The 27,857-nt window shown below is 55.4% G+C and overlaps 1 protein-coding gene across 3 annotated transcripts; it reads left to right on the forward strand.

The window, feature by feature from the left end:
- The first annotated feature begins 615 nt into the window (after positions 1-615).
- Positions 616-27,833, forward strand: NFKB2 (nuclear factor kappa B subunit 2). Of its 3 annotated transcripts, none has more exons than XM_030569919.1 (23): positions 616-634; positions 15,097-15,154; positions 15,512-15,590; positions 16,207-16,247; positions 16,544-16,642; positions 17,043-17,194; positions 18,791-18,897; positions 19,301-19,459; positions 20,090-20,194; positions 20,918-21,003; positions 21,249-21,387; positions 21,558-21,677; positions 21,862-22,074; positions 22,260-22,401; positions 23,043-23,157; positions 23,642-23,849; positions 24,303-24,472; positions 24,956-25,058; positions 25,650-25,882; positions 26,726-26,795; positions 26,940-27,112; positions 27,191-27,302; positions 27,418-27,557. In XM_030569919.1, the coding sequence occupies exons 2-23, from the start codon at positions 15,134-15,136 to the stop codon at positions 27,555-27,557; spliced, it is 2,787 nt and encodes a 928-aa protein (XP_030425779.1). In that variant the 5' UTR covers positions 616-634; positions 15,097-15,133. The 3 variants fall into 3 exon arrangements, with proteins under 3 accessions (XP_030425779.1, XP_030425778.1, XP_030425776.1); XM_030569918.1 differs by having other exon boundaries at positions 628-658; XM_030569916.1 differs by lacking the exon at positions 616-634 and adding an exon at positions 13,908-13,948 and having other exon boundaries at positions 27,418-27,833.
- Positions 27,834-27,857: the final 24 nt, after the last annotated feature.

Here is a 27,857-nt window from a genome sequence, read left to right on the forward strand (position 1 = left end):
TCATTCTGGGCCCTGCCATGGTGAAGGGGAGGGGCAATGTTTGGGTGACAGTCTGTTCGGGTGCGGCCTGTGATCTGCAGGTCCTTCTCCTGAGGCCTCAGCTTCCTGCCCAGGCGCTGGGCTCTGGGGCACTCTGCGACCTAGGGAAGACGCTGCAGTTCTGCTCCCTTTGTGCCCGGTGCGTGGAAGGGTGGAGGCGGCACGCAGGTCCTGGCTGAGTGGTGCGGGGCATCGCCAGCTTTGCTCCCCGTCCCCCGAGGACACCTGGCTGGTGGCCCACCCGAGCCGTGCAGGGAGAGGGGAATTTCACTACCCTCCCGGAAAGGGGGCAGAGTTCAGGCAGGGGCAGTTGGCTCAGGCTGCAGGAGTCCCAAGTCCGGAGTGGCCTCTTCCCGTGAAACCAGCCGTGCTCCCAGCAGCCCTGCAGCCAGGGGAACGCCTGCCCTTGGGCTCCACGCTTCACTGCTCGGCCCCCAGCTCAGCTGCAACCCCACTCGGCGGCCCGCGCACCCCGGAACGCGAGTGGGGTCGGGGAAGGGGAGGCCCCGCCCCGGCTGGTCCCGTGGCGCAGGAGGCGGGCTCCGGAATGCCCGGGAGGCGGGGGCAGAGACGGGACTTTCCTGGGTCAGTTGGGGTGAGTAGGTGCTGAAGCCGGAGGGTGAGTCCGCGGGGCTTGGGTCCGGGTCCGGGTCTGGCTCCGGCGAGGGGGGTCAGGGTGCTGGACTGATGCCTGGGGCAGGTGTGTGTGCAGAGGTTGTTGGGGGTCAGGGTGGAGTGTGTATCAGGGTGCTGGTTTGGTACCTGCATGCGGGGGAGAGAGGAGGGTCAGGGTGTTGGTTTGGCACCTGGATCAGGTGTGTGTGTCTAGGGGTCAGGGTGTAGTGGATCATAGTGCTGGGCTGGTGTCTGCATGGTGGGGGGAGTGCTAGTGGTCAGGGTGGATCAGGGTGCTGGCCTGGCACCTGGGCCGGGGTTGTGTGTTTGGGGGGGGTGTGCTAGGGGTCAGGATGGGGGGGGGGTTGGATCAGGATGCTGATTTGGTACCTGCATGGTGGGGTGCAAGGGGTCAGAGTTGGTGGATCAGGGTGCTGGCCTAGCACATGGGGCAGGTGTTGTGTGTGTATGGGGAGTTCCAGGGGTCAGGATGGGGTGGATCCTGGTGCTGGTTTGGTACCTGCATGGTGGGCTGCGAAGGTACTAGGGGTCAGGGTAGGGTGGCTCAGGGTGCTGATCTAGCACATGGGGGCAGGGGTTGTATGTGAAGGGGTTGTTGGGGTTCAGAGTGGGGTGTGGGAGTGGATCAGGATGCTGGCTTGGCATCGGGGTAGGGTTGGGGGCATTTTGGGGGTCAGGTGACTAGTTTGGCATGTTGAGGAGGGGAGGGGTGCAGATTACTTTTGGATTCTTTTCTTCATTTCCAGCTGTTGTCCAAGCATGTAACAAATTCCTTTTGTTGTGGTCTCTTTCCTGGCCAGTTAGTTGGCAGCCCTGCCTTTCACTTCCACTGCCGTCATGCCTCTGTGTGTTCCGTGTTCTAGCTAAATTTGCTTCCTCCCAGAGTCCTCTCTCTCCACGCACTCTGTGTCACAGTAAGAAGCATTTCTTTTTCTCCATCTCTTTCCTCACTCTGGATGCAGGCTCCTCCCTCTCCCAGTTCGCACTGGCCTTTGTGCCTAGTCCTCTGTTCACTGAGCCTGTATTTGCTGAAGATCTGCCTGTGTCCTCTATGTTCTACTGTGCTAAGCTATTGGCTAGTGTTAACCTCTGGTTAGTGCCTGTGACAGACCAGATTGGGGGCCCAGCAGTACAGTGTAGGGTTTTGTTTCCTTGGGAATCTTAGGTCTGACTTGATTTTGTCTAGGGTTCTGTGCATGTCTGGCCTTGAGTTGGATTGCCGGCTCTTTTGTGCTGGAGGTTGATAGTGTTGACATTGCTCTGCACAGTGTCTGGTGAAACGCCATTGTGAGGTCCTGCATTGATTCTATTAGCGATTCCAGGCCAAATGGGGTCAATTCACAAGTAGAAAGAATGGTTTTCTGTCTGCCAGCCCTGCAAACTCAGCCCGGGCTCTGAGAGCCATGCTGGGATCTTTCCAGCTCATGTATCAAAGGGATCTGCCAGTACACCTGTGGGGCCCTGTTGGTCTCGATGGACAAGCACAAGTCTAGCTAACTGGAGTTCAGTGCTCAGATCTCCCTCCTGTAGCTGTGTTGGCTCTGCAGGGAAGGCAGCAAAGGCAGGCTTGTGTTCCCCAGCGTTGTGCCAGCACCCTCTTGTGCTGTGCAGCAGGGGGGTTAGGTAGGGTGCATGTGCCTGCTTTGATTGTGTTTACACCAGAAGTGGAGGCCCCCTTTGTGTGCGCTGACAAGCTAACCCTAGTTCTGCCCTCGTTGGAAGGGTTCCTGCGTGCAAAGGATTTGCAGAATTGCACATGTAGAGGTGGGGATTTGTCCTATCCAGTCAGTTGCTATCAAGGTTGGGGTCCAAGAGTGGAATGGGGTGAATTATGAAGAGTCTTTCTAGGGCTGATTGTAGGTGTCTAGTGATCACTTAGGGGCAGGGATCAGAGGGGTAGCCATGTTAGTCTGGATCTGTAAAAGCAGCAAAGAATCCTGTGGCACCTTATAGACTAACAGACGTTTAGGAGCATGAGCTTTCGTGAGTGAATACCCACCGACGAAGTGGGTATTCACTCACGAAAGCTCATGCTCCTAAACGTCTGTTAGTCTATAAGGTGCCAGAGGATTCTTTGCTTCTTTTAGGGGCAGGGAGGCTCACGGTGCTTTGTCCTGCCTTGTTGGGAGGTGTGTGTCATTTGGGCTGGTGAAGTAGAACTTCATCTTGTGGTGGTGGCGGCTTCTGGGCTTGCTCTGGAAGTTCCTCACATTTTCATCTCAATGGACTCGAAGGTCCTGTGTCACCCTAGGTCTGGGGCATGCCTGGATCCCTTATCAGGCCCTCCTGGGTGGGCCAGGGTGACAATGCAGCATGTCTAGAAAGCAGTTTATCTCTGAGTCTTTCAGTGGCAGGCTTGCATTTGGGATTGAGAAGAGCTTGGGGAGGCTGCAGGTGGATTGGCTTGAGAAGGTTTGAGGGACTCCACTCCTGTCTCTCCCCTGGTTTCAAGGCATCTGGTGTCTGTCTTTAGCAGTCCTGTGGCGGATGGATTGGTACATGGCTTTAATTGTGGTCCTATGTTATGTCTCTGATCACATGTTGTAACAATTGAAAGTATAGCCTGGGGTGCCAGACTGCTTCTCAGGTCGCTGAGCCTGTGGTTTGCAAGGGGGCGCAATCTGAGCCAGTGACTTGCCCTGGGTTTTTGAGGCCAGAAGTCCCTCTCCTTGAAAGGGGTAGAATGTCCATCCTTCTCTTCAAGTGAATCGCTTCTGGAACCACACTGGTTGGGGCAGGAGGGTTGGACGGGGGGCGTGCAGTGCCCTTGGTAGCTGGTGGGGAGAAACATCCCAAACTTATCAGCCCAGCAAACCCTTCACGGAGAGTGGCTGAAATTTGTGACTGGGATATCTTGTGGATGACCTGAAAATGGAACAGTCCTGGAGAATTCTGGACAGGTGGTAACTTGGCAGGATGCTGGGTCTAGGGAAACGAAGGAGCTGCCTGGGATGGGGCAGGGAGAGCTGTGATAAACTCCAGGGATGGCATGGCTGAGGGTGGTAAACCCTGGTGATCATACACATGGGCGGGTGGGCTTGGGGTGAATGCATCATCCACATGCCATAGGGATTAGCCGAGAGGCAGAGCTGAAGTAGGAAGAGATGAGGGAAACGTCATTTATAACGTATCAGAGGGATAGCCGTGTTAGTCTGGATCTGTAATCCATGCAACAAACCTCGATGCCAATTCTGCCCACATATCTACACCAGCGACGACATCACAGGACCTAACCAGATCAGCCACACCATCACCGGTTCATTCACCTGCATGTCCACCAATGTAATATACGCCATCATATGCCAGCAGTGCCCCTCTGCTATGTACATCAGCCAAACTGGACAGTCGCTACGGAAAAGGATAAACGGACACAAATCAGATATTAGGAATGGCAATATACAAAAACCTGTAGGAGAACACTTCAACCTCCTTGGCCACACTATAGCAGACCTTAAGGTGGCCATCCTGCAGCAAAAAAACTTTAGGACCAGACTTCAAAGAGAAACTGCTGAGCTTCAGTTCATCTGCAAATTTGACACCATCAGCTCATGATTAAACAAAGACTATGAATGGCTTGCCAATTACAGAACCAGTTTCTCCTCCCTTGGTTTTCACACCTCAGCTGCTAGAACAGGGCCTCATCCTCCCTGATTGAACTATCTCATTATCTCTAGCTTGCCTGCATATATATACCTGCCCCTGGAAATTTCCACTACATGCATCTGACGAAGTGGGTATTCACCTATGAAAGCTCATGCTCCAAATCGTCTGTTAGTCTATAAGGTGCCACAGGACTCTTTGCGTCACTTATAACATGAGTTCTCGATGCTCTCCCTTCTCTAGGGCCCCTTTGTGCCCAAAGAGCTGTACAAGCTCCAGTGAAGAACAGTCACTGCCCATGAGGGAATAACCCCTTGTGGACCTGCCCCTCCCCCTCGGTGGTCTTTCAGGGAGATGGGCTTCGTGCAATGGCCTTGGTTAGTGTACTGCAGGGGTTGGCAACCTTTCAGAAGTGGGGTGCCGAGTCTTCATTTATTCACTCTAATTTAAGGTTTCGCGTGCCAGTAATACATTTTAATGTTTTTAGAAAGTTTCTTTCTATAAGTCTATAATATATCACTAAACTATTGTTGTATGTAAAGTAAATAAGGTTTTTAAAATGTTTAAGAAGCTTCATTTAAAATTAAATTAAAGTGCAGAGCCCCCCCGACTGCTGGCCAGAACCCAGGCAGCGTGAGTGCCACTGAAAATCAGCTAGCGTGCTGCCTTTGGCACCCGTGCCATAGGTTGCCTACCCCGGTGTACTGCATCGGGGGAGGGAGTGGTCTGTGACTGCACTGAGGAGGGGTAAATGACCGTGCATCTTCCTAGGGGGTGGTGAAAAAGCTGGGGAGTTACTACACTGGGAGGCTAGGTGGAGAAGGGGGCTGTGATTCTTCCCAGGAGCAGTGAGTTGAGATTCACTAATGGTTACAAGTAAGGTCTGTGCCAGAGGTTTGACAGACTCCACTAGACAACAGGGCAGAGGAGGAGATTCATAATTGCAACGTGCTGCAGCCTTCGCTGGACAAGCTACTAGAGCTTAATGCGCTGAGAGCTTGTCCACACTACCGCAGGATTGGTGGACAGCAATTGATCCAGCAGGATTCGATTTATCGCGTCTAGTATAGATGCGATAAATCGACCGCTGAGTGCTCTCCCGTCGACTCCAGTACTCCACCAGAACAAGAAGCACAAGTGAAGTCGATGGGAGAGTGTGAGCTGTCGACTTGCGACAGCAAAGACACCGCGTTAAGTAGATCTAAGTGTGTCGACTTCAGCTACGCTAGTCACATAACTGAAGTTGTGTATCTTAGGTTGACCCCGCGTGGTAGTGTAGACAAGCCCTGAGAGTGAGAAGGAAAGGGCAGGAACCAAGGAAGAAGCAGGCTGATATGAGAGAAGGGTGTAAACCGAGCGTGGTGCTAGGAGCCTGTGTTCTCAGCCTGGCTTTAACAGCTGCTTCTCTGTGGCCTCAGGCAACTCAAGGCAGCGGCGGCTCCAGGCACCAGCACGCCAAGCACGTGCTTGGGGCAGCAAGCCACGGGGGGCGCTCTGCCGGTCTCCACGAGGGCAGCAGGCAGGTTGCCTTCGGCAGCATGCCTGCGGAGGGTCCGCTGCTCCCGCGGCTTCAGCGGACCTCCCGCAGGCGTGACACCGAATCCGTGAGACTGGGGATCTCCCACAGTTAAGCTGCTGAAGGCTTCGACTTCCCTGCTCACTGAAAGGGTTTAATACTACCCAATCCCATAGGAGGATTGCAAGTTCATTCTTTGTTTGTAACCTTGTATGCTTTGAATCTAGAGAGAGCTGTCTACTTGCTAAGGACTCATAGTAAAGGTACTGTTCCTAGTCCCCAGGAATGCATGCCAGTCGGCAGGCTTGGATGGAGTCACCCTGGAGGGCTGCAGGGACTAGCTCGAGCAGTATTGACGCCACTGGTGACTTGTAAACACATGGAGGGTGAATGAAGTTCCAGGGATGGGGAAACGGCAACCCCAGAGCCAGTGGTCCAAGAAATTGGGGTGTGGGGGGATTGAGCGTAGTGGGGAGAACAGATAATGGAACAAACTGTTTTAATAAGTCAATGAACAAAACTGTTGATTTATAAGTAAAATAATTGGAGGATTAAAAAGTAGGCAGCCTGGATTTGTCAGAACAAATGTAACTTCTGTCTGTGACTGGACGGAGAATTTAGGGAATGCTTTAGACACAGTGAATGTCAGCTGTAATCAGGTCCCCTTGAATGCTCCTATGGCGAGGGGAGTGTTTGGCTCCTCTGAGGTAGAGGGCTTTCATCTCCTTTTTGTCAGGTCAGGGGATCTCTCTTTGCCACATTTTCATGGTAAAATGATATTCTTCTTTGAGTGCTGGTCCCTATGGGTATTCGCGATAGGGTTGCCCATGTGCTCCATGCACCCATGACCGGAAGAGTGATCACTAGCAGTGTTTGTGCCCTGCACATTGTCATGCACTGAACCGAGGGCATAAGGGGTGCTATGGACTGCCTGCCTTTCCAGTTCTTTCTGCCACTCATGGCTCAAGATGGAACTCCAACAACTGTCCGCAGCTTCTCTAGCATTCGTGCCTCTTCCCAGCCTACTGTTTGTATGGGTGACGAGCATAGAGAGTGCTCAGAAGAATTCCAGTCCATCCTCAGTAACAGCAGAAAGCTGTCCATGAGAAAATGCTATGCCGTGAAGTGGAAGAGATTATCAAGCTGGTGTCAGCACCGCCACAAAGCTCCATGGGATGCTGATATTTCTACCATCTTGAGGTATCGCCTCTCCTTGAAATCTTTGGATTTACCCATTAGCTCATTGCATGCACACCTGGCAGCGATCAATGCTTTCCATATTCCCATAGAAAACTGCTCGAAATTCTCCCATCTTACAACCATGAGATTTCTGAGAGGTCTTGTCAGAACCTTCCCTCCAGTATTCGCACCAGCTCCTAACTGGGACATTAACCTAGTGCTCCTGGCTCTTATGAATCTGCCATTTGAGCCATTGGCCTCCTGCTCCCTTCTTTGTCTATCCCTGAAAATAGCCTTCCCAGTGGTAATCACTAGGAGAGCAGGAGAACTTGCAGCTCATATGAACTTGTTTGTAGGGAAAGAACAAGTTAAAAATTACTTAGACAAGTTATATGTCTTCAAGTCACCAGGGCCTGATGAAATGCATCCTAGAAGGAACTGACAGAGGCAATATCTCAGCCATTAGTGATTGTCTTTGAAAAGTCATGGAAGACGGGTGAGATTCCAATAGACTGGAAAAGGGCGAATATCGTGCCAATCAATAAAAAGGAGAATAAGGACAACCTGGGGAATTACAGACCAGTCAGCTTAACTTCTGTACCCGGAAAGATAATGGAGCAAATAATCTAGCAATCACCTTGCAAACACCTAGATGATATTAAGGTGATAAGTAACAGTCAGCATGGATTTGTCAAGAACAAATTTTGTCAAACCAACCTGATCGCTTTCTTTGACATGTTAACAAGCCTTGTCGTTAGGGGTAAGCAGTAGATGTGGTCTGTCTTGATTTTAGTAAGACTTTGGATACTGTCTCACATGACCTTCTCATAAACAAATTAGGGAAACACAACCGAGATGGAGCTACTATAAACTGGGTGCATAACTGGTTGGAAAACATTCCCAGAGAGTAATCATCAGTGGTTCACCGTCAAGCTGGAAGGGCATAACGTGTGGGGTCCCACAGGGATCAGTTCTGGGTCCAGTTTTATTCAATATCTTCATCAGTGATTTAGATAATGGCATAGAGAGTACACTTATAAAGTTTGCAGACGATACCAAGCTGGAAGGGGTTGCAAGTGCTTTGGAGGATAGGATTAAAATTCAGAATAATCTGAATGGTCTGAAGTAAATAGGATGAAATTCAACAGGGACAAATGCAAAGTACTCCGGTAAGGAAGGAACAATCAGTTGCGCAATTTCTGTAGAGTGGGAAATGGGAAATGACTGCCTAGGAAGGAGTACTGCAGAAAGGGATCTGGGGATCATAGTGGATCACAAGCTAAACATGAGTCAACAGTGTAACACTGTTGTAAAACAAGGGAACATCATTCTAGGATGTATTAGCAGGAGGGTTGTAAGCAAGACACAAGAAGTAATTCTTCTGCTCTACTCCGTGCTGATTAGGCCTCAACTGGAGTATTGTGTTCAGTTCTGGGTGCCACTTTTCAGGAAAGATATGGGCAAACTGGAGAAAGTCCAGAGAAGAGCAACAAAAATGATTAAAGGTCTAGAAAACATGACCTCTGAGGGAAGGTTGAAAAAATTGGGTTTGTTTAGTCTAGAGAAGAGAAGACTGAGTGGGGACATAACAGTTTTCAAGTACATAAAAAGTTGTTACAAGGTGAAGGGAGAATAATTGTTCTCTCTTAGCTCTGAGGATAGGACGAGAAGCAATGGGCTTAAACTGCAGCAAAGGTGGTTTAGGTTGGACATTAGGAAAAACTTCCTAGAAGTTAAACACTGGAATAAATTGCCTAGGGCAGAGGTTCTCAAACTGTGGTCCACGGACCACCAGTAATCCGTGAGCTCCATTCAGGTGGTCTGCAGCTAATTCCCTCTAAGGTGCACGCCTGGGTGGCTGCACACAAGAGACTGAAGGGCCATCCACCAAATTAGTGGAACCGCGCAGGTGTGGCTCCACTAGTTAGGTGCCTGTGACCTGGAGAAGACGCGCATGTAAGATAAGGTGGTGGCCTTGAGGGGGGTAGGTGGGATGAGACAGTGGGTGAGAAGGGGCAGTGGGGGGAACGTGCAGGGCTGCGGTGGCGAGAGAAAAAGGCAACTTTCCCCAGCTCCAGGGCTGTGGCTGCCAGAGAGAGATAGTCCTCCTTCCCAGCCCCAGCTCGAGGGCTGCCGCAGCAGGGGAGAGAGTGAGACACTCCCTCCTTCTCAGCCCCAGCCCGCCTTCCCAGCCCCAGCTCAGGGGCTGCTGCGGTGGGGTAGAGAAGACCCATCCATCACATTAGAAAGCTAAGACTATTGATATTAAAATATGAGTTGTGCACTTTTATTTGTAGAACAAAAAAAGTTCATTATTTTTTTTTATATAGCTCTGTTATCCAAAGCACTTTACAATAGTTAGCTAATGGTACAAACAACATTTGGAAAGATCATTAAGTGGTCCACCAAGACCCTCAGCAATTTTCAAGTCATCCTTGAAAAAAAAAGTTTTGAGAATCAGTGGCCTAGGGAGGTTGTGGAATCTCCGTCATTGGAGAGTTTTAAGAGCAGGTTAGACAAACACCTGTTAGGGATGGTCTATAATACTTAGCCCCTGCATGCAAGGTGGTACTGAACTAGAAGACCTTTTGCGGTTCCTTCCAGTCTTACAATTCTATGATTCTATAATGGACTCTCTATGGTATTCCATATGGATTAAAGTGTCCCTATGGGTACATCCTACATTCATCCCAAAGATTCCCTCTGAATTCCACCTGAATCAGTCCATCCATCTGCTGGTATTCTACCAGAAACCTCATGCCACCCAGGAAGTCCCTCTATGCAGGGGACTAGACCAGATGACCTCTCAAGGTCCCTTCCAGTCCTACAATTCTATGATTCTACATTGGGAAACTTCATTTCTGGGATGTTTGGCACAGCGGTCTTCAAACCCTTGTCCTCAGTGAGTACCTATGGGGAGCACACATCCTAGAGAACTCCAGTTACTATAAAATAAATAGCCTTCCCTTTCCCATGAAAAACATTGAACGCAGTCGTTCTTGGTGTCCAAGTAGAATCCTGTCGGGTCGGCGCTGCCCCTGTGCTTGCTGTTAGTTATTGCATGAACTCTTCGAAGGACAGAATAGAGGGCCAGCCAGGTGAATCTGTGCAGTAGATGAGGGTAGGGTGAAAATACAGCAGGATGCTGATAAATAAGACATGACCTGAGATCAGGGATATGACATCCAGTAAAGATAAATCGTGAGGAGGGGTAAGATGCACAGATAGGAGAGGAATAGCTAGTTCTACGCATACGTCGGGTACTTCAGCAATGGATCTGGGACTGCACATCATCCCCTGGGTGTTCGTCTCTGAAACATCCATCCTTGTAGCCTCTGGGCGCTCTTACGGTATACATCTCGTGCATGAGATGCATTCCACTCCCTCCTGGAAAATGATAAGCTGTATGAGTCAGCATGTTGAGAAGCTGCTGCAAAAATAATACCTGGGATACTGGGTCATATTTATATGAGCTGAAAGCATGAAACAGTTAATCAGCTTTACTTGGCTCTGGCAGGCCCTTAATTGGAGCTGTCTGGTTTTGGACAGTCAGAGCAGCAATTGCTGAGCTATCCTGCAGAGAGTGCTATGTGGCTGTCGTGCTCTCACTCTCCCAAGGGGCTCCAGGCGCTTGCTCTATCCATGCAAAATAGGCCAGGGAAATGAAATTCTTCTGGCAAGTTTGATGTTGTAGCTGTCGGCACCTGTATCGCACCCAGAACTCAGTAGCTGGACTCCTTGCTCTCTGCATCCTCCATGCGTCAAGGAGCTCGCCACAGCCTCGAAATGTATATCTTATAGGAGGGAAAATGTCACTTTGCGGGTGTATAGGGAGGGAAATTGCTTACAAAGGATAGTAACTAGATAGTGTATGTCTGGGGAGCTGAGACTAGGGGATCAAGGACAGGAGATGACACATCAGATACAATATGGAAAAGGATGCTGCTCCAGGCTGCGTATTGTCTTCTGGTTTTGTAGTCTCTTCCATCCTGAAGGAATCCAAAGTGCTTCCACAGGCTGCATCACTGAAATGCAACCATTTCTGGGGGGTAGTACAGTAGCCCTACACTTGCTTTCTGTAGAATAGCAAATCAAAGTCTCTGGCCTTATCTTCAAGAAGCACCATGGCCTGGGCCCAAGGTATCTAAAAGAGCATAAAGTGCTGGATGAAGATTGTGGTTGACAGCTTGGCTCCTCTGGCACAGTGGAACTCTCTATGATAAGAGTAAAGCTCATCTGTGCAGGAGCCAGACTTTTCCCAAGGTTGGCCCAAGACTGTGGAACAAACTCCCTCGGGATCTAAGGACCATCCCAGACCCCCCCACCTTCTGCTCCAAGAGCCAGGTGTGTTTCTTTGACCTGCCTTCACACATGTATTGCTCCATGTTAGAGTAGATGATAAAATATTCCAAAAGAACACTCCACGGCACACAACCACATGACTGATGTTAGTCACGTCACTCAATGCACTGCTAGAATAAAACAACGGATGGGGGAAATCCATTTTGCCCAAGGACATTGGTGCAACCCACCCACTATCCTTTATGAAAATGCCAGCAATCCTTTAATGTCCACAGAGCACAGACAGCCTAACAGAAAGGGTCTATGGATCAGGCAGTCAAGTCTGTTATGATGGGCTGGTCTAGATCTGACTTGCTGGAGATTGTCTCCCCCAATTCCAGAGCAAGGAGAGGGGGTGCCATAATATGCTGTCCATGCTCTGGTCACAAGCTGCTGTTGAGCAATGGCTGAGTCCCAGGCTTGCTTTGTGATGCTGGAGTCTGCCTGCAGCCAAACAGCCCTGATCCTTCTCAGACTCCTAATTGCATCCCCAGAGGTTTCTACAGAGCTCCCCTCCCCATTTAACAGCATGTCTTTGTAGTGCTTCCCTGCGACATGACTAGCTGGTTGGACTGTGGAAGAGTTTGGCAAGGCACGTAGACTCGGGAGTGAAATGCAGCTGCAAGGCCCCACCGTGGCCATGCATGCAGGGCAGCCTGTGGTTAGACCTTGAGCAGAGGGAAAATCTCCTTGAAAACTTTTTCCTCCCTTTGACTTCTGAAGAAAATGAGTCACTGACTGTGCAATCCCCTTCCTTCCCCTCACTCTCCCCCACACACCCAAAATCCCCAGAGTGAGACCTGTTAGCAGCCAGTGATTCAGAAATTCATGGTATGAGAGCACTGAAGAATCAGAAACATGCCGCTATTGCTGCATGGTGGGGAGAAACCAATCTGGAAAAGGACTAGCTGGTGCTGAAGGCTCCACTCTGATACTGGCCCACATCCGTAGTACCACTTTCTGGCCATTCACATTTCTGTCCTGTGGGCAGGACTTGAGCCCTGTGGCTAGCAGTGGCAGCAGAAGCCAAGGGCTGAGCGGGCCATGGAGACAAACTCTTTCCCCACCCTGCTGAGGGAGGGGAGACTCACTGGCACAGGGTGGGGGGGAAGTTTGCCCCACTGCTGCTCCGACTGTGCCTATTCTAGGTTTAGACTGAAACCCTCTGTTTTCAGCCCTGCACTCTTCAGCAGCACTGACTTGCTGTTAACACTCCCTCTTCCATGGCTGGTTTAGATGTGACCAGTTTTGAGTGTCTCAACTCCGACTGTCCAGTACTGTAGCAGGGGCTGAGTGCCTGCTTCCCAGAGGGAGAGGGACCTCACTGCAGGCTGGATGCATCCCCACAGAAGCCATTCTGCTGCTATATCTGGAGGGTGGGGCGAGATGGGAAAGTGCTGCCTCCCCGCACTGTTCTCTGGGCATCTGGCTGGGTCAGAACATCAGTGCTTGAGGGTTGGGGGCAAGGAGCTGTGGAGATCTGTGCTCGGATCCCCAGATGGGGGAACAGAAGGCAGCAACTGGTGTTGGGAGTTATCCTTCAGCCCTCTGTGACTGGAGGGGGAATCAGGAGCTGTTACGGGTGTTGTGTCTGAAGTGAAAGGACAACCAGGACCTCGCTTGAAAGAGGACTGGCAGTGGTGGACTGTCTCAGTGCTTAGAGTGGGGTGAGGGGGGACAGTGGCAGTGGTGCGAAGGATGGGGCCGTGGGTGAGTGGCTCTGGAGCAAGGCCACTTTTTGGGTATGGGGAGCAGTGTCAGTTAGCTCTGAGCACAGAGGGTGTTTTATCCATGTGAAGCTACTGACAGCAGATCTCGGGGAGGTGGGAGAAGATTTGAGCTGCACCTCCCCTCCTCCCACCTTGAGCTCAAAGTCAGTTGCACGTACACCGGGCTGGTTTGAGATCTGTTCTTCGCAGTCTGGTGTTGCATTGCCTTGCAAAGGTTTCTGTCTTTGGAGGGGCAGTTCCTGGGGAAGGGACGTGTGGAGTTGGATGTAGCTTGGCATCAGAAGGTGTTATCCCTGTTGCCTTTCATCTCCAAGGATCCCAAAACACTTGACAAGCTCGCCACCTCTGAAATGCAGCCATTTCTGGGATGGAGAGGTCTGCCAGCTGGAACATAGCATGCTGCACACCAGCAGGAGGGAAGAGGGGACTTAGGTGGAGGAGGCAGGGGCAAACCCATGACGCTATAGAAAAGGCCATGGAATCTTTGCTGGACTCTGCGGCAGAGCCTGGTGCTGGGATAGCTACTCAGAGCAGAAGCGAGAGTTGGCAGTGGGGAAAGCAGGCAGCCTGCTGGAGTTTCCGGCCTAGGGCAGGGCCAATCCCATCTCTGTCTCTCTGCAGAGCCCTTGGAGTGACTGACTGATTGTGAATCTCTTGTGCTTGAGGTGTAAACTCCCTCTGTTTCAGAAGGGTAGGAAATGGTTTGCATAGCTCTCCCCAGCACCACCTCCTGGGAGTCACATAGCAAGCCTGGCAGCATTGCAGCAAGCTGGCTACTCTTTTGGACTGGCACCTGACTAAGGGGTGTGTGTGTGTGGAGGGGCTCAGACTGTGTGTGTGTGGAGGTATCCACAGACTCTGGGATGTGTGCAGAGGAGTCGATGTTCCGAACTAGCATGCGACTAAGGTAGGGAGTGTGTGTGCGCATGCAGGGGCTCAGATTGTGCATGGAGGAGAGTCAGTGTGTGGATAGTGTAAACAGTGGAGTGGCGTTCGGTGTGTATGTGGGGTGAGGGGTAACTGAAGGGGTGAGTTGCAGCATGTTGTGAATAGGGCCGGGTGCGAGGAGTCGGGGAATGGTGCTTTTTTGTGTGTCAGGGGAAAGAGTTTTAGGGCAGCGTGTGTCGGGGTCCGAGGAGTCTATGTGTGCAGGGGTTAGTGTATGTGGTGTAGGAAGAGTTGAGGTGTATGTGTAGGAAGGCTGGGGGCATGTGTGTATAGAGGGTGTGGAAGGAGCCTTTCTGGCTGAGGAGTGGGGGAAGTTAGAGGGGTGGCTGGCGGTTGGGTTTGGGAGGTACTGGGGAGTTGGTGGGGTGCTGGGGGGTCAATAGAAGGAGTTGGCAGGGGCAGGCAGTGAGGAGTCCAGTGGTCTGGCTGGAGGGCAGAGGGCGTTAGTGGGCACAGGACAAGGGGGCCTGGCTGGGGGGCCGGGAGTGCCCGGGGTAGTGGCCTCATGGGCTGGGCAGTTGGGAGTCCAGGGGGCGCCATGGGTCTGGCTGGGGGGGAGAGGGAGTTAGTGGGGGTTAGGGGCCCGGGAATGGTCAGGGGATTGGCCCCTCAGGGTGGGGGGAGTTAGCCAGGTACCAGGGGGTGGTCCCGCGGGGCGTGGGGAGTTAGCCGGCGTCGGCCAGGCCGGGGCACCGGGAGCGGCCGGGGGAGGGGCCCCGCGGGGCGGGGGCAGGTGGCCCGGGTCGGGGCACCGAGAGCGGCCGGGGGAGGGGCCCCGCGGGGCGGGGGCAGGTGGCCCGGGTCGGGGCACCGAGAGCGGCCGGGGGAGGGGCCCCGCGGGGCGGGGGGAGGTGGCCCGGGTCGGGGCACCGGGAGCGGCCGGGGGAGGGGCCCCGCGGGGCGGGGGGAGGTGGCCCGGGTCGGGGCACCGGGAGCGGCTGGGGGAGGGGCCCCGCGGGGCGGGGGCGGGCCGGCGGACCGGTGACGCGCGGGCCCGTCATTTCCAGCCCCGGGCTGGATTTCTAGGGACTTTCCGGGCGGCGCGGCCCCAACTTTCCTGCCCCCCCCGTTCCCCGCCGGCCCGCTCAGCGCTCCCCTCTCTCGCAGGCCCGGCCCAGGCCCCGCAGTGCAGCCCGGCTCCGCCATGGACGAGCCCTACAACGCGGTGAGTCCCGGCCGTCCCCCCACCTCCCCCCCGTGCTGGGGCTGTTCAGCCCTGGGGCTCCCGCTTGGGCCCGCTCTGGGGTGGGGGGGCTCGGGAGAGGGTCTCACTTGAGCCAGCTCTGGGGGGAGGGTCGGCTCTGGGTTGGGGGCTGGGGCTTGGTGGGAGGGTCTCGCTTTGGCTGGCTCTGGGGTGGGTATTGGGGTGTGGCCCTCAAATGGGCTGCATTTGGGTTGGGGGTGGCACTTCTGTGCCGTGCTCATGGAAGGGGGTCCCCCCTCTTGTTCTGCCATGTGGGGGTGCACCCTAGGTGCTAGCAGGGTCTCACTCTCTGCTCTCCTCATCTCCTTCTCCATGAAGTGTCTGGATGGGATCGACTATGACGACTTCCAGTTCAGCTCCCACATGATGGAGCAGAAGGAGCCGCTGATGGAGACTGGTAAGGTCCTGGCCACCCAGTGCTCGCTTAGGGCGACAGCGGCTGTGCGTGTGTGTCAGGGAGCTGCCTCATTCCAGGCGCCTCACCCAAGACACAGAGCGCAAGGAGCACAGGGAGAGGGGAATTCCCGAGAAGCTGGCTCACATCAAATCGTTTCTTGGCCTGACCAGGATCTTGGGTCAGAGTGACAGGGTGTGAATTCTGCTGGGAGCAGCAGGAATTCCCCACTCTGCTGTGGGGAGCCTGCTGTACCTGGCTGGCTGCAGTCTCACGCATGGGATCAGCCTGCAATCAGTTCCCTGGGGGTCTCCATCCCTTCCTATGTGATCTTAGGGCTCTTGTGAGTGGGAAGACCTAGTCTGTCTCCCTCCCTCCTCAGCACGGCTCTTACCCCCCATTAATGCTGCTTCCAGAAACACTGTTACCTCACAGATGCTATGGGACCCCTCCCTGGCTCTGCTGTAGCGCACGGGTGAACTGACTTCACCTCCAGCATTGACCCTGCCTCCCCTTCTTTTCTCTCCCTTTCGGCCACTGTCGGTGGGTTTTAGACCATTGACACCCACATGCAGATAAATGCATTTTTCACTTGGTGTCTTTCCTTTCTCTTCTCCAGCTGAAGGTCCGTATCTCATCATCATCGAGCAGCCAAAACAGGTGAGGACTCTGTGGACCATCTCTCCCTGGGTAGCTGTGAGCTCCCCATAGGCAGCATCTCCTCACTTGTTCCGCACAGCGCCCCTTCCTAGAAGAACCTGGGGTGGGAGCAGCTGTGAGTTCCCCTGGCCAGTGCTCTCATTCAGTCCCCCCAGTGCTCAGTAATGTGTGTATTAGGTTGGTAACTCGACTGTCTGCAGCATGAAATTCAGGTTTTTCCCCTGATTGCTCAGTGTGTTGGGGCTCTTTGGCTGAGTGACTCTGCAGTGCAGTGACCTGATGTTCTGGTTCTGCAGCGCGGGTTCCGGTTCCGGTACGGCTGTGAAGGCCCCTCACATGGTGGGCTTCCTGGAGCATCCAGCGAGAAGGGACGCAAGACTTATCCCACTGTCAAGGTGAGTGTCATGCATGCAGGAGATGGTGCTGCTCTGCACGGCTGTGGGTATCTGGGGTTACCCGCAGCACCTTGTCTGCATGTGCAGAGGTGACTGCTCTGGGGCCTTGAGGAGGCATGTGAGTCTCCATGAAGATATGAATAAAGCCCTGTATGTTCACAGTGCTGAGGACAGGACTTGTTCCTGCCACGAGGGGCTTGCAAGAGTTCTGGGAGAAGTTGAGGGGGAGTGTGGCCCCAGGGGAGCCGTCAGCCAGAGACAGTGCTGCAACGGAGCAGGGTGGTGACCCCAGGGATAGAATGCCATGCGGAGCGGGTGGAGGTTGCAGCCTGTGCACCACTCTCCCACGCCTGCCAGGGAGAAACGCTCTGGTTTCCTCTCACACCCCTTCTCCCATCAGATCTGCAACTACGGAGGTGTGGCACGGATCGAGGTAGACTTGGTGACCCACAGTGACCCTCCACGAGTGCATGCTCACAGCCTGGTGGGGAAGCAGTGCAACGAGGCTGGCAATTGCATCGTGACCGTGGGACCTAAGGACATGACAGCACAGTACGTACTGGTGCCTAGGGCTGGGGAAGGCTTGCTTGGGCACCTGGCCAGAGGCCGGTCTGTGACTGAGTGGGTACCAGGTGGTGTTAGTGTTACTCTGATGTGCTGAGCAGATAGAGCAACTGTCCTCTGCACCACTCCATCCCTATGGGATCTCCTCTGGCTCTTAGCTTGGCATCCTCTGCAGGTGTCCTGATGGCTAGCAGACAGTAATATATTCCATGGACTTCACTTCTCATGCTTTGCACTAAGCAGCCCTTGAGTCCCAGCCCTCTGCTTTCTAGCCAGTGCCTTGTTCACCTTCACAAATGCCTAGCCCACGTGGAAAGGGCTTATCCGCTAATCCGTCGCGTGAAACTCTCTGGCAAGCCTTGTGCCATTGCCGAAGCAGGCAGAGCTCATAGCTGGCTGTAGCGAGTGGGGGACACCGTGAAAGAGTGAACTAATGCGCAAGAAACCCACCCCTGTGGGGGAGGGATGACTCTTTCTCTGAGGACAGCAGTTCTGTTTTGAACAGCAGGTGAATCACAGAGCACTAGTGAAAGTCCTGTAAAAGCGGTGAGATTGTTAGGAAGGTGCGTGAACTCTGCTACAGAGTCTTTCCTCACAGCTGGGCCAAGGCAGGGGCTATATGTGTGGTTCTCTTGAACATTAAGCTTATTGGTCTCTAGCCCTAGGAACTTTCATTAAAAATCCAGCTCATGGCTTGTCTACAGTCTACCTGCACTAGCCTGTGCCCTGTTGACACAAGTTAACATTTCTTAGAGTGCTTTGATCTGCTCCTCTTTGAATCAGAACTAGATTAAAGCACACTAGTAGACTGGACACGGACAGTTAGACCTGCAGTAGGCTAGTGTGGGTTAGATTCAGATACCTTTGCCTGACTCGATTTGCATGCCCCCCAAATCAGTGCTGTGTCCTCATACTTGCCAGGAGTGTCACTCGCAGGCCTGCTTGTCTAATCTCCACACCAGGTAAAGCTACTGACTGTCTGGCCTTTCCCTAGAATGCCACTGTCTGTGCATCGTCATCAGACTGACCCTTTACCAACTGCTGTGGATGTCTTCTGCATCAAAGCTTCCTTGAATAGCCAACTCCTTGCTCCCTAAATCTTCCACCCTGCCCTGAACCCAGTGACTACCCAGTGCTTTTCCTCCCTTTGTCTTTAGCTTTGTTTCAGTGACTGGCATCCACCTCTCCCCCCTCCTGCTATAGCTGGTGGGCAGACAGCGCGCAATCAACCTGAGGAACTCCTTGCCTGAGGAGGCTGTGAAGGCTAGGACTATAACAGGGTTTAAAAGAGAACGAGATAAATTCATGGAGGTTAAGTCCATTAATGGCTGTTAGCCAGGATGTGTAAGGAATGGTGTCCCTAGCCTCTGTTTGTCAGAGGTTGGAGATGGATGGCAGGAGAGAGATCACTTGATCATTGCCTGTTAGGTTCACTCCCTCTGGGGCACCTGGCATTGGCCACTGTTGGTAGACAAGATGTTGGGCTGGATGGACCCTTGGTCTGGCCCAGTATGCCTGTTCTTATGTTCTTCCCCACTCTCCTGTGCTCGCTGTCTGATTGGGCCTTGGGATTCACTCTCTCAGATTCAACAACCTTGGGGTGCTCCACGTGACCAAGAAGAACATGATGGAGATCATGAAAGACAAGTTGAAGCAGCAGAAGATACGCAATAGAAATCAGGCGCTGACAGGTGAGGGCTCTTCCATGGTGGAGCCAGCTGCTCTGGGCACAGCAGCAAGGAAGGGTGCCCAGTAGGTCTGAGAGCCGAATTGGAGGCGGGGGGGGGAGAGGCGGGCATGGGTCTGTCATATGTTGCTAGGAGGGAAGGGCTGTGGAATCAAGGTGGGGGGACCTAGACATGGGTTGTAGAGGGTCTTGTGACTCTGGGGATCTGGAGTGAGCCTGACCCCTTGCACAGTGTGCAGGGGAGCTGCATAAACTTGGGGGTGGGCTGATATAGCCTGCAGGAGGGATGCACTGGTGTAGGCTGTGTGCTGGTGTTGGGGAGGGAGGGCTCTGGGAGCTCTGAGCCAGAGTCCTTTCCCGTTGCCAGGCAGTCTGTAACCGAGACTTCTGCTCCCTCTCTCATGCAGAGTCTGAGCTGCGGGAGATTGAAGTGGAGGCAAAGGAGTTGAAGAAGGTGATGGACCTGAGCATTGTGCGCCTCCGTTTCACCGCCTATCTCCGTGACAGCAACGGAAACTTCACACTGCCCCTGAACCCTGTCATCTCAGACCCGATCCATGACAGCAGTAAGTGCAGGCACTGGCCAGACCCAAGGGCACCTGCCGTTGCTCTGAGCTGCGGTGGATTTAACGTGCCCAGCTCCTCCTGAAGGGAAAGATGCTGCACATGTACCTGGAACCCCCTTGGTCTAGAACTCATTGTGGGCTCTGCTCAACCCAGCTCCCCTCTCACAATGCAGGGAGTGGCCAGTAGGAGATGTGGCCTCCTCAGGGCACGTCCTTGCTGGGCCCTGAACTTGCCTATGGGGTGGCTGCCAGGGAAGGGTCTGTCCTTGTTGGGAACCCTCATTTGGCAGCTTGATGGGGCATTTCCCCTGAACCCACTGATGTGAACTAAGGGGTATTTCCCCTGGGCTGTGTTGCCAGTCGGTGGGCTCGATTGTGGCAAGTGGGTGCCTGTTCTTGCCATAACCCCTGCCAGGAGCAAGGAGCTGCCCTGTGGGGCATGCTGGGGGAAGGGAGGATGGCAGATGAGTCACAGATCAGGGACTTTGCCATGACTCATGTGTGACTCTTTGGAGATTTCCCTGACATTCTCTCCCTGTTCCCACCCCTCCCCACTGCATTACTGCCGTGCATCCCCAGGACTGGGCAGTGCCTCTGTGGCTGCGCTCTAAATGCTTTCCTGCTCCACAGAGTCACCTGGGGCTTCCAACCTGAAGATCTCCCGGATGGATAAGACAGCTGGCTCGGTGCGGGGAGGGGATGAGGTCTACTTGCTGTGCGATAAAGTTCAGAAAGGTAAGGAGCCTGCCAGCAGCCAGTTGGGTCTTTTACTGTCATTCCCCTCCAAAACCCACCTGGGCGTGCTTATGTGCTGCTCCTTGGGGGTGGGTGGGGGGAGAGCAAGTTGTCATGTGGGGTCTCAGGGTCTCTCAGCACCCCGTGTTTTGGTAGGAGGCTCTGAGGGTTAGCAGGAACTCCCTCCTTCCCGTCTGGGTAAGCCTTTTTTGGAGTCAGACTGGCTGGACAGCAGGCTGAGTCTTGGTTCAATGGCCAGGTTGGTGGTGGTGGGAGGGTGAACTGAGAGAAGCTGGAGGCAGAGGCAGTGGGGGAAGATACATGTGTCTCTGGCCTGGCCTTCTGGGGAGTAGGGGGTGCAGCCTGAGATGGATTGGGTTGTAAGGAGAAAGCCCATCCGAATCATATTGTTATTTAACATAACCCTACGACGGGCATACCTCTGCCCCATGCCCCTGTGAGCACCACGTCTCCAAGACCTGTGTTACTTGGAGCCATTTTCGTTCATCCTTGCTGAAGCTTGTTGCTCTGGGGCTGGTGTTTGGGGTCAGAGCCGTATTGTGCCTCACGCTTGGGGAGACAGAGAAGGATAAGGATAGTGGCTGATTCTAAGGCAGCTGTGGGAGAGCAGAAGGAGGCAGGGTCCTTGCGCTGTGTGAGAGGAGTCAGGCAGACTGGGCACTGCTGGAGCCCCCGTGGTAACTGCCCCGCTCTCCCCCACAGATGACATTGAGGTGCGGTTCTACGAGGATGATGAGAATGGCTGGCAGGCCTTCGGGGACTTCTCCCCTACGGATGTTCACAAGCAGGTGCAGTGGGCAGGATGGGGGCAGGGCTACTGTATGGGTGGAGAGTGGGGGAAGGGCCCTGTGCCACCCGAGTGGCATGAGGGTTTTGGCATGGGCAGCACCCGGTTCTGCCAGCTGGGGATGTGCTATTGCCAGGGTGGTGGGATCCTAGGGGTGGCCAGGCTGTACTACTGGGGTTGCTATGGGGAATGTGGGGCTGTGAAGGTGGCACCAGTGCATAACTCCCTCTCCTGGGTTGCCTGCAGTATGCCATCGTCTTCCGCACTCCGCCCTACCACAAGCCCAAGATCGACCGCCCCGTCACTGTCTTCCTGCAGCTGAAGCGGAAACGTGGGGGGGACGTGAGCGACTCCAAGCAGTTTACCTACTACCCAGTGGTGGAAGGTGAGTGGTGCTCGGCGCGGGGCTCTTCAGGTTGACTTGACTCAGCTCGGAGCCGCTATCTGCCTGCAGTGAGCCCCAAGAAGGAGCCTGCGGCTGCCAGAAAAGTGCTGTCCCAGCACAGGTTGGGCTGGGTCCTGGCTCTGATCCTCCCCCATGTGTCTTACTTGCAGATAAGGAGGAGGTGGAGAGGAAGCGGAAGAAGGTGCTGCCTCAGTTCCCCCAGCACTTTGGTGGGGGCTCGCACATGGGAGGGGCCGGCGGGGGAAGCAGTGGCTTTGGCTCTGGCGGAGGTGAGTTGAGCTGTTCCCCGCTGTGGGGAGCTATGGCATGGCAAGTTACTCATCCCAGGCTGGCCTGGGAGACCCCAACCCTCCTGATCTGCCTCAGAGCCAGCAGCAGCAATATGGGGTGTGGGGGAGCTGGCATTCCCCCAGATCCTGCCTTTGTCACAGCTCTTTCCCTCTTGGTCCGCAGGCGGGAATCTAAACTATCCATACTCCTCGGGGCTGACTTACAACAACATCTACTCGTCTGGCCCCCACCCCGTGGGCGGCTACCAAGGGGGGGTGCAGATGACCAGGGCCACCAACATGGAAGAGGAGGGGGATGGCAAGCACCTGCCTGGGGAGACTGGGAAGCAGCCCAGTCCGCCAGAGGAGAGCCACCGTCAGGAGTTGCATTACCACGGTATGGTGGGTGGGGAGACGGCGAGGGAAGGGCTGATCCCCGGGCTGGGTTGAAAGAGGGGTCTGAGGCACAGTGTGTGTGGTGGGGTGGGGCAGAATGCAGGACTAGCAATTCCAGTTAGGTGGTGGAACTTGTTGATCCATGAGCTGTCTGTCCAGGGGCCAATTCCCGGCTTTGCTTTCCAGCCCAGCTCTGCAGCATGAGGATGCTGGCTCTGGCTCAGCGCAGCGCCCATGCCCTGCTGAACTACTCGGTCACTGCTGACCCACGCATGCTGCTGGCCGTGCAGCGGCACCTGGCCGCATCCCAGGATGAGAACGGAGACACGTGAGTCCTCAGGGAACGGGGATTGGGGGCTTGAGGACAGCACCAGCTGTGGAGGGCTCTGGTTTTGTGGGAGTGGGGCTTGTGCTGGAGCTGTGCTCTTACAGCTTTTGCGCAATCCTTTCCACTCCACCCCTGGAGACTCCCAAATGGACCCTGCTCCCTGGGGATGGGCAGACCCAGCTCTGGCCAGGACTCTACAGAGCCCTGCTCTGGCATATGGGGTCTAGGCTGAGCCAGCTAGCTCCCTCTCCCCCAAGAGCAGATGTCTCTCTCCAGCGGCTCCGCGTTGCTTCGTAGCGTCGAGCCAGCTCCCTTTTTGGCCCAGGAAGCCAAAGCTCCTTCCATGCAGGGCATGGGGCCAGGTCATGTGGAATTCATTCCCCCCTAGAGTGGGGTAAGGCCATGGATGGTGGCTCAGGGCTCCATAGGGTGCAGGACCCCATGCAGCCTCACACTGATGGTCACTGGGAGCAGGGATCTGCTGGGAAGGCCAGAATGGAGGGAGAGCGGGAAGTGAGTTTGGGGCTGGGGCCCGCCTGGGGCGGAGGCATGCATGTGGACTGGGCAGCACAGTGCGGGCTCACCGCAGTGAACAGCCGCTGAAATGCTGCTCTGAGCTCGCCATCCCTCCTTGCCTGCAGGCCTTTGCATCTCGCCATCATCCACGAGCAGACAACTGTGATTGAGCAGCTGATCCAGGTTGTCCTCAGCATCCCCAACCAGCAGATCATCAACGTGGCCAACCACTTGCAGCAGGTACAGTGACACCATCTGCTCCCAGGGGCCCCACCTGCGCTGCCCAAGGCATCTTCCAGGATTCCTGCCTTTCTCTGGCTGTTGAAGGGCTGTTGTGATCCTCTAGCTGGAGCCATCCTCTTCCTATCCCTCTGCTCGCAGAGCATGACCCCACGCTGCCCAGGCCATGCCAGATCCTGCCAGAGTCCTGGCTTGCCAGTGCCGGGAGCCCTTCCTCCAGCTCCAGCTGGCTGCCTCTGGGTGCATCCCCCAGGGTAGGCGGGCGCCTTGGTCTGTAAACCACGTATCCTGAGTTGGGATGCAGCACTGCCCCCTCGCTGGAGGGAGATTAGGCCGTGGTGTTGTTGTGTCTGGAAGGTGCTAGTGTGGTGGGAAGGTTCGGGTCTCCTGCTATGAGAGCAAAGGGAGTGGGGCTGTCTGTTTGAGAGTATCCTGCTGGCTCTTGGCCCCTCGGTGAGCTGGCTGTCTCCTGTCTCCCTCCCAGACTCCCTTGCACCTGGCAGTGATCACCAAGCAGCACCAGGTGGTGGGGTTACTGCTGCAGGCCCATGCGGACCCCACTCTGCTGGATCGCTATGGCAACTCACTGCTGCACCTGGCGCTCCAGACGGGTGATGAGGCCATGCTGAGGACGCTGCTGGGGCACTTGGGCTCCGCCATCCCCTGTCTGCTCAGCACGCCCAATTACCATGGTGAGAGGGGACCCCGGGCAGGGAGAGCTAGGGGATGGGATGGTACTGAGCCAAGGGCAGACTGGCTCTCAGCAGGGCTCTGCCTCCCTATGGGCCGGATTTCCAAGAAAGGGCTGGAATCCCCAAAGCTGGCCTGTATCCTGTAGGTCACTAGTTCAAATCCAGGCTTAGTGGCCTGTGTGAAATGAGACAGGGAGGGTCCCAGAAGCCCCCCCCCCCCACACCACCACCACCACCTCGCAGAAGTCACCTGCCCTGGTACATGAGCCTCCAAGCCCTTGGTGGCCATGTATCTGTGTTGCTAAAGGCCCTTGCCAGTGTGGGCCAGAATCTGAACTCCCCTGCAGGGCAGGGCTCGGGGAAGCTTGCCCTGCTGGGGCTCCAGGTGGAGCTGGGGGAACACATCCTCCTTGTGGGGTGAGTTGAGAGGCTAAAACTTGCTCCATGTTCCAGGCCTGCTCCCTGTGCACCTGGCTGTGAGGGTGAAGAGCCTGGCCTGCTTGGACCTGCTGGTGAGGATGGGAGCGGACGTGAATGCTGTGGAGCGGCAGGGCGGCCGGACGCCCCTGCACCTGGCCGTGGAGATGGAGAACCTCAACGTGGTCGGCCACCTGGTGAAGAAGGTACAGGGCAGGGAGCCCTCCGGATCCGGGGTGTCCGGGAGTGTGTGGGGGTGGGGGTCAGGGTCAAGGTTCCCAGCTCTGGTCTGCCTCGGGGCTGGGCTCTTGGGACAGGAGTGGCAGGTTCTTTGGTCGGGCTTCAGGGGGGCCCATCGGATTGGTGTGGGATTGGGCAGGGGTTTAGAATTGCCCCTGACCATCTAACATTGGTTCGGTTGGTTTCTGTTAGAGCCTGTATGTGGTTACAGTACACAGGCTGGGGTGCAAGGAGGCCTGCCTGTGGGGCATGTGGCTGCCTGGCCCTGCTGTGTGGGGCAGGGCTTGTGCCTGTCCTTGGGCTCTCTGCTGCCCAGAGAGCACACTGCTACTGCTGAGACTGGCAGCCTGTGTTTCCCCCATGGTGCTGCGACCGGCATGCAGGGGCTGCATCTCTTCTTGGTGTGTCGCTGCTGCCTTTTCTTCATTGGTTCTTGCATTTCTCTGTAGCTGGGAGCTGATGTCAATGCTCGGACATTTGCTGGAAACACCCCTCTGCACCTGGCTGCAGGCCTGGGCTCCCCGATCCTCACCAAAATGCTCATCAAAGCAGGTAGCTTCTCTCAGCTCCCCTGGGGCTGGCAATCCCAGCAGCCCTTGTTGTTGCCTGCTAGACCTGTAGCGCCAGGAGCTATGCTAGGTGGTTCTCAGCATAAGGAGGCAGGCTCTTTCCTGGTGCCCCAGTGTCTGGCCCTCCCACCAAGACTAGCCTCCAGAGGAGGGGGCAGGGCTAATGAGTGGGCTCTCTGCTTGTGGTACTGGCCCAGCCAGTGAGAGGTGGCAGATGGAGGGCAGCTGAGGTACAGACAGAAATGATAACTCCAGCAGAGGGTGGCCTCTGATGCTGTAACCTCCTTCCTCTGCATATGCTGGGCCAGGCCAGTTGCCCTGAATCCTGGCCCAAGGAGAGGGATGTGAAATGGAAGCCGAAGCCTGCAAATCCAGGCTGGCTAACAGGGGCACTGAGGAGTGCATGTGAACGACCCTCCCTGGACTGAATCCGTGCCCCCCCCGGTGGAGATAGGCGAATTGAAGGAGGTATGGGTGCTGGGATCTGAGCCAGCCGCAGCCTGGGCAGGTGGGAGGGGCCATACCCTCTTCCGGGTACCGTGCTCTCTGGGCTCTGACCTCACTTTGTCTGCAGGAGGGGACATCCTCTGTGAGAATGATGAGCCGGTGAGGTCGTCCTCTTCCGAAGCCAGCAGCGACACAGACAGTGGGCCCGAGGATCAGGAGACAGGCATGGAGCTGGGAGAGTCAGACACAGAGCACACAGATACCAGTAGCGCTGCTGAGCACAGAAGCAGGGAGCCTGGCACCCGGGGTACAAAGCAGCGCCGGAGACACACACCGTTTGACTTAACCAGGAGCCACAAGGTACAGAACACTGGGGTTAAACCAGAGGAACTGGAGTCTCAAAAGCATGTGTTGGCTCTGGGGAGGGAGCTGCCCTGCGAGGGAGCGGTGGGTCCCAGAGCACTGGTTGGCCATGTGAGTCTGGCAGCTCTGCCATCCCTCCAGCTGCTGAATCCCATCAAAAGAAGCTAAAGGACACGTTTTGCTCTTCTGTGGCAGGTGTTGGCATCACGGTGCTGTGTGGGGTGGGGTCCCAGAGTAACTCCTGGGATGCGGGGCTCGCTATGGGATGAGCTTGCGATGCTAGATGTGAGGGATGTGGGGCTCTGGGGGCTGGTCTGACCAGAGGTCTGGTGAGGCCAGTGCCAGGCTTCAAGGCGGGTGTTGGGCTCTGTAAGGGCCAGTGCAGGAATGCTGGCCCCCAGCCAGTGGCTGCTTCCCAACCTGAAGGCTGGACCTGCATCTTGTCTAGTATTGGGTGTTTCTGTTGCCCAGGCCACCTGGGGGCCCTGCTCAGTCCTTGGTTTCCATGGCAGCCTTGGGCTGGTGGTGAGGAGAGGAGTGTTTGCCCTCCAGGCTTCTCTGTACTGCAGCTCCTTGAACCTGCAGCTCTGGCAGGGTGGGGTTCCAGGAGCTTCTCCTGGGCCTGTGGTGCTGTCAGGGGCCAGCAGAGCAGCAGCATGTGGGCTCACTCCCTGCCCCTGCTCTCCCCACTCCCTGCATGTTCTCTGGAGAGTGCTGGGAGCCCCGGCTCTGCTGGGGGAGCCTGGCCTGCACTTGTGAACCCAGTGAGGGAATGAGGGGAACAGGCTGTGGGGATGCTCTCGGGATACGGCTCAGACATCTTGTATGTCTCTCTCCCAGGTGCGGGAGATCTTGCTGCGTGCTTCGCTGCAGGGCCCAGAGTCGGAGCAGCCTGCTGCCCCCAGGCCAGGTGAGCAGGGGTCCCCCTCGTCACACCCCTCCCTTCTGAGGGCTGAGCATACTGGAATGGCAGTGACAGCCCATCTCTGGGACGGAGGCAGTGTCTGGGCAGGGCTGGGCCCATCAATGGGCTGATGTGTTTTCCCCCATCTAGGGACCATCCTGTCACTCGACAGCAACACCCTGCAGGGCCTGGAGCAGTTACTGAATCAGGACCGCAGCGGCTCAGACTGGACTGAGCTGGCCCAGAGACTCGGCCTGCGCAGCCTGGTGGAGACGTACAAGGACACGGCCTCCCCCAGCGGGAGCCTCCTGCTCAGTTACGAGGTGAGTCCCCCCTGCAGGGAACCCCCCTCCTCTCCTTGGCCCCTTGCCAAGCCCACTCTCACTTCCTTCTCTCTCCAGCTTGCTGGTGGCAGCCTGGGGGGCTTGCTGGAGGCACTGGACTCCATGGGGCTCAGTGAGGGAGTGAGGATGCTTCGCAAAGCAGAGACGGCCGACAAGCTGCAAAGCACAGGTAAGGGCTGGGACAGGCCTGGGAGGCAGTGGAGCGCACCTGGTGCCTCAGCCCTCTCCCTAGGGCTGGCACACAGGAGGGGCCCTTGTCACCATGCTGGCTCTTTGCTTTTCAGAGCTCAAGGAGGACAGTGCCTATGGGAGCCAGTCAGTGGAAGAGGAGCAGCCGCCGGCCCCACCACTGAAGCTGCACCCGCTGCCCTCTGCAGAGCTGCTGGGAGAGACCCCCCACAGCCAGCAGCAGCAGGTGCACTGACCTGCCAGTGCCTCCCTCTGGCCCCGGGGTAGCCCGGCTGTGACTGACACTTTGGAGGGGAGGAGCTGCGGCAGGCTCGGAGCCCCTGCACCGAATACAAGTGCCTCTTGGCCCCCGAGTGGGCTGCCCGTGCCTCTTTGACTCTCCTCTGGCAGGGCTGGCCGCAGCCTGGCAGGCCCTGATGTGCGGCACCCAGCCCCCTCTCTGCTCTTATTTAAAGATCCCTCATCAAGTTTCTTGGTTTAGTTAAATAAAGGGTGCGATTCCCAGAATGTTTGCACTGTGTCTCCAGTGTCCTGC

Source organism: Gopherus evgoodei, chromosome 7 (genome assembly GCF_007399415.2).
Source record: "Gopherus evgoodei ecotype Sinaloan lineage chromosome 7, rGopEvg1_v1.p, whole genome shotgun sequence".
Classification (NCBI taxonomy): domain Eukaryota; kingdom Metazoa; phylum Chordata; order Testudines; family Testudinidae; genus Gopherus; species Gopherus evgoodei.